This window comes from Salvia splendens, chromosome 6 (assembly GCF_004379255.2).
Source record: "Salvia splendens isolate huo1 chromosome 6, SspV2, whole genome shotgun sequence".
Taxonomy (NCBI): Eukaryota; Viridiplantae; Streptophyta; class Magnoliopsida; order Lamiales; family Lamiaceae; genus Salvia; species Salvia splendens.
Genome location: NC_056037.1, coordinates 15,959,684 through 15,966,039, shown reverse-complemented (window position 1 = coordinate 15,966,039; position 6,356 = coordinate 15,959,684). Strand labels below are relative to the sequence as shown.

Below are 6,356 nucleotides of genomic sequence, written 5' to 3'. Positions count from 1 at the left end.
TGTAGTTAATGTTGTAGCTTCTGATAAGGTATGCATATTTATATGTGCATTGATGGCCAAGCATTATCTTCCTGCAAAGTTTAACTTTATGTTCATTGAATACAACTCAACAACTTGTGTACTTGATTGGAAATTAATTAATACAATAACTGATCAGATTTGCACCTTATTTTCCCTTAAATTTTTTATCACTTACAAGTTACAGTATATTTATAATAATGAGATTGAGATTCACAGATTATAGGACTCACTATGTTTTTATTTTTTTAGGATGGAATCAGAATCTTCTCATTCGCTTCCAACTCCACATATTCCTGAATCATCAAAAACAGTTGACACTTCAACAAATGATGGTGGTGCTAGTCGAAAGCGAACAATAGAACATTCAACAGAAAAGCCTCCTCCTGCTCCCAAAAAGAAGAAACGTAGCCCATATTGGGATCATTGCGAAAAAAGAGTAGAGAAATTGAGTGATGGCAGTTTACAAGTAACTGGGATATGCAAATACTGCCAAGTTGAAATACCATGTGGTGGTGGAAGTACAAGTGGGCTGATAAATCATTTAGTGAAGAGATGCACATTATGCCCACTATATGATCACAGTTGTCACGAGAAGGGTCAGACCGTGTTGATGAAAGAGACCATGGGACAAGGAAGTCAATTAGTTTCACACAATTTTAATCAGAAAAGGTGTGAATTGAAGCTCACTGAATATGTGATTATTGATGAAGTATCCTTCCGGGCTGTTGAAGGGAAGGGATTTGTTGCTCTCCTGCATGAATTCCAACCAAGATTTCGATTTCCCGATCGAAAGAAAGTTGCAGGTATGGTTTATGATTTATATTTAGATGAGAAGAAGAAAATTCAGAGTGTGCTTAGTGGACAGAGAGTGAGTATTACTACAGACACTTGGACATCGATCCAGAACATAAATTACATGGTTATCACAGCTCATTTTCTAGATAGTGATTGGAAGTTGCATAAGAGAATAATTAACTTCACAAAAATCACTAGTCATGTAGGGGAGGAAATTGGCAAGGTGATTGAGATTTGCTTGAGATAGTGGGGGATAGAAAAAATATTTACGATTGTAGTTGATAATGCATCTTCTAATGATAGTGCAATTGACTACTTGAAAAAAAGAATGAGAATTGAAAAAACTTTATTGTTTGATGGAAAGTATCTGCATTTGCGATGTGCTTGTCATATACTTAATTTGATTGTAAAGGATGGCTTGAAAGAGCTTGGTTCTTCCATTAAGGCTATTAGGAATGCAGTTGTCTTCCTTCATTCATCCCCTTCTAGATTGAACAAATTTAGGGAGTTTGCTGTACTAGCCAAGTTTTCAAATATGTCAACAGTACCAATGGATGTGAAAACTAGGTGGAATTCAACCTATAAGATGCTTGACGTTGCATTGAAGTTTAGAAGGGTGTTTGAAAGGATGTATGAAGAATGGCTTCCTTTCACGACTTACTTTAATGAGAAAGATGAAAAGGGTAAGAAAAGAATGGGGCCTCCACTTGCAGATGATTGGGATAATGCAAAAGCATTTGTACATTTTCTCAAGAATTTTTATGATGCGACTTTAGGGTTAAGTGCATCAAAAACTCCTACATCTCATTTGATTTCAATTTCAATGTTCGCTCTACAAATTGAGATTGAGAAAAAGTGCAGTGATTATTCAGATCCGATTCTTCAAGATATTGCAAAAGCAATGAAGGTGAAATTTGAAAAATACTGGGGGGATTGGAATAAGATGAATCCACTGATTTTTATTGCTAGTGTTCTGGATCCAAGGAACAAGCTCAAAATGCTTAAGGTAAGCGTCAAGAAATTGAGAGGCAATAAATTGAGAGATGATGATCAAGAGCTTCAAGAGTTATGTGATCGTTTTAAGAATGACTTGGTATGTTTGTGGGGAGAGTACAAGGGGGTGAATGATACCTTGTCCACTCAGACTGAGAAGTTGTACCTAGAACATGTGGACAATGACGACAATATCGGTCAAGGTGGTTTGCATCTCTTTGATGAAATTTTCAATGGAGTGCAAGAAGAGATTTCTCAAGACCAACTTAAGCAAATATCAAACGAAGTGGATAAGTACCTAGCCGATGAGATGGAGCAGCGGTCTGATCCTTCTTTTGATCTTTTGGATTGGTGGAAAGGAAGTGGAACTAGATATCCAATCCTTTCACTCATTGCAAAGGATATCTTTGCAATTCCAAGCTCAACAGTTGCTAGTGAATCCGCTTTTAGCTTGGGTAAAAGGGTTGTGGATCCTTTTAGGACCAGCTTGAGTCCAAAAATGGTAGAGGCATTGGTGTGCACGAATGATTGGCTCAAAGCAGATAAGTTTAGCTTATATAAGGATCCAACTGATGATGACCTTGATTTGTATAAAGAAATTGAAGAAATTGAAAAGAGTAAGTGTTACTTTAATTTATTAAGTTTCTTTGTCTTATAGAAGTTAATTACTTTTGTGTTTCTTTTGTAGATGCACACATGAGTCAAGATGATTCTCAAGTTTTATCTACTACTTGATCCAACAAACGATGAGGTACTAATATTATCCAACAAATTTCATCTCCTAATTTTTTTGGTGGGGGGTGTTAAGAAAAATAGTTGGCTGTTGTTGGAAGAGGTAGTTGGGATTGTGGCGCCAGAATGATTCATGCATACATTCAGAATCAGAGGTGATCCAGTTTCAAATTCCAGCTTCAGCTGCATCCTCCATATCTATTATAAAACCTGATCAAGGCCACACCAATTAAATTAACATTTTAAACTTTAGGATTAAATCTAGAATGTCTGTCTGTGTGACCTTGGCAGTGGCAGCCCATTTGAGTAACTCCTTCATCCTCGAAACTACTTTATTTTGGTTTGGTTGTTTGTGTATTGTTATTATGCTCGACTATTAATAAAGGTTATCAAATGCAGGGTCATCTTCAACGATTTTTTGTGGAATTTTGAGAAATGAAGACAACGAGGTTGCAAGAAATGAAGATAATGTTGTTGATCGTGACTTCATAAATTGTTTTGGATTTGAATGTTGAAGTTTTATTAATTTGAATGCTATGAACAAGATTTGATTGTGATGAAGTTTTATTGTTTTGGGCTTTTTAAAATAGTTGAACACTTGAATTGTTATGTTAAATATTTTGGACAAAATAGGTTATTTCCGGTATACCGTTACCGTTACCGTACCGTTATTACGGTATACCGTACCGTGTTTCGGTATACCGGTATACCGAAACACGGTACGGTATACCGTAATAACGGTACGGTATCGGTATGGAATTTTGTCATACCGTAATTTCCGGTATGGTATGCGGTATGGCATGGTCGGTACGGTATACCGTACCGTCCCACCCCTAGTCTTATTTTAGATGAGCCTTTATACTGGAGTACTATCTCTTACAATAAAGTAGTACTAGAGAGTATAGTAATATAATTAAAATGGACATTTTAGTTGCCAAATTTGGACATTTCCTCGATAGGATTCACATAATCTTCCTTTTTTAAACCTTACTTACACTTGCTGAAAGATTGAAACACTCCAAGTAAAAAAAATGAACATTAGGAATAACAGACCCCAAACAACAGAAAATCAATTTAAGGAAAATGCTAGCAATTAAAACATGACAGGAGAGAGTATAGGAGTAGATTGACACTCCCTAGAGCCGCGAGCACCCAGTAATAGCGGTCCAAACGGCTCGTGTTCAACGTGTCCTGAAACCAGCTCTGATGCCCTCCTCTTCCACTCACTTCTCCCACCACAAAAACCGATAGCACACCGCACATGTATCCCAATCCTGACACCCCTTTCGCCAGATTATCCGCGTACCTTCCCTCGTTCTCGTCATCGCCAAACTCCACCTCGTTGAATATCGCCACGCTCTTCTCCAACAACTTATCCAGGCACCCCAGAAAAATGAACTGGAAAATCAGCCAGAATATACTCATCGGAACATCCCCATCCTCATCATCCAACAAACCACGCCTCTCAACAACACCAATCCTCTTAAACTCCATCCTGGCCGCAGTTATGCAGCACAGAATCGCAGACGCTACAGCCATAACAGCCATAAGAACCCCTTTACCACGCGTTGGAGTGGTCCTTGGCTGCACATTAGTTTGATATCGCCCAGTTTGGGCCCTACCAGGTGCTGGTGCAGGTGCAGCGGCGTTTCCATGTTCAAGCGCAGCGCTGACACCCTTCTGCACCAGCAGCAGCACCTGCGGGGGAACATTCCATTTCCCCAGATGTCGGTCCAGATTCTTGGCCTGCTCCACAAAGTACGTGTTCCCAATCGACGAGACAAGGCCGCAGAATACGAAGGTCGTCAGCATCGGTATCATGCGCACTCTGCATAAGCTCCTGAGCCGGCTCCTATCCGCAACATTGTTGGTGTAATGCCAACAGCACAGACCGGTTAGGAAAAGCACGGTCGCTACAACCGTACAAATTGCAGGAATCCCAAACCGGAGGGTCCACGGTTTTATGTAGGGAAGCGCAATGGCTCCGGTCAACGCCACAACCACCACAAACACCGCACCTACTAATTTAACATACAGGTTAGGGCCCCCCTCTCTTTCTTCCTGCTCTTCAAGAAAAGGCTTTACCGACACGTTGTTACCGGCTACTCCCACGGCTATAAGAGCCATGCCGGAGTAGAAGAGAACTTTCTGCGTGTGGCCGATGCATTGCTCCTCGTATCGGTTGCACGTGCCTAGAACAGGCGGAGTTGACATTGTTACCAAACCGATCCCCACACTATAAGCCGTGCTGGAAACAACGAGCATCGCGAAATTTCCCAGCACGCAGTCGACGAGGATGAGGAAGAAAGGCTGCAAAATAAGGGATAATCCATTCCAGATATTCAAGATTCCAGCAGCATGAGTGAAGCTTAGGTTCCAAACATCTGTCAAATAATCCTGCATCACAAACAGTGCAAATGCCACCAATATGTCTGCCCATAGTAGAGCTGCAAGGTAAGTTACAATAGTTAGTTAATGTATATGTATCAATAATGGCAAAATTAAGGTGAAAAATTATAAAATCTACCAGAAATTCTGTTGGAGCTCTTCATCTTTGATATCCTCTGTTCTGAAAAACAGGGGAATTGCAAATCTGAGTTTTGTGTTGGATTTTTGAATGGGTATAAATATAATTTGTGAATAGCTGTCCCATGTGTGTTGGCAGTTGTCAATCTAATTATATTAAACCAAAACGAATAATCAATATTTGTTTATATTAGTATAGTGGCGTTGACCACAAGTGATAATACAAGTTGACTAGCTCAAGCTACGATTCCTTCGTCGAAGGTTGTTAGAGTAGGAAGAGGTTAAAAGGAAAGGAAGCAATAAAGTGGGAAACAAGTGTTTGAGGAAGTTTAAATGGAGAAGTGCATTTGCTTCCACGAGCGAGAGAGCTTTGGTGGGTGTAGCATACGTTGAAATTGGTGTGTGAACACGCGTACATTTGCTTTATTTTATTCAAATTAGAAGCGTATTGTAACGTTGTTTAGTTTTTCATTGAACAAAGTTTTAATTATTATTGTTAACATTCTGTCACAATAAAAAAATTGACTGAACTTTTTATATTATTCTAATTTTTAATCCGTTAAAATAAAATTAAAATTTATTCAAATTAAATGTAAATACATAAACAAAATCAAGATATATCTAAAAGTATGAAAAGTAGTAGTAAGATAGTAGAATCAATTAAATAGTACTAGCTCCGTCTTAGTTTGTCTCATTCAAAATGTTCACTTTTTATAGTTGGAAAATAAATTCATCTCTCCGCTCTTCTCATTATTACTATCTCCGTCCAACAATATGTGTCAGTGTCACATTTCGTGTAAGCAAAAATTTTAAGAAATAAAGAAAAATGGGTTGACTAAGTTAGTGGACTATAAGACCTACTTATATATATTAGTTTTATAATAAAATGGGAGTGAAATAAGTTGATAGAATTAGGGGTAGCAAATCATGCGTGTTGGGTCGTTATCGGGTCAACCTGTTAAGGACACGACCCAATAAACACGAACACAAACACGACCCCCAAACCCAACACGAACTCGGCCTGCTACCCCCAAACCCGAACACGGCACGAACCCGACACGAACCCATTAACGACATGAACCACCTTGGGTCAACACGACACGATAACAACACGTACATGACACGACACGATAACAACACGTCCTGATAACACGATAACACGGTAATAACCTGATAACAATTGTTCTTGATTAACAAAAGTTATAAAACCTTGATTCTGATCATTAAGAGCCTAATTAAAAACCCAAAATTTGATTACACAATCTAATGTGATCAACAATAACATGAAT

The 6,356-nt window shown here is 38.8% G+C and overlaps 1 protein-coding gene across 1 annotated transcript; it reads right to left on the bottom strand.

Annotated features, from left to right (window-relative positions):
- Positions 1–3,499: 3,499 nt before the first annotated feature.
- Positions 3,500–5,278, bottom strand: LOC121807264 (protein NRT1/ PTR FAMILY 5.5-like). The gene is made up of 2 exons (XM_042207481.1): positions 5,069–5,278; positions 3,500–4,988 (listed from the first exon to the last, which is right to left on the bottom strand). The coding sequence occupies exons 1-2, from the start codon at positions 5,091–5,093 to the stop codon at positions 3,628–3,630; spliced, it is 1,386 nt and encodes a 461-aa protein (XP_042063415.1). The 5' UTR covers positions 5,094–5,278; the 3' UTR covers positions 3,500–3,627.
- Positions 5,279–6,356: the final 1,078 nt, after the last annotated feature.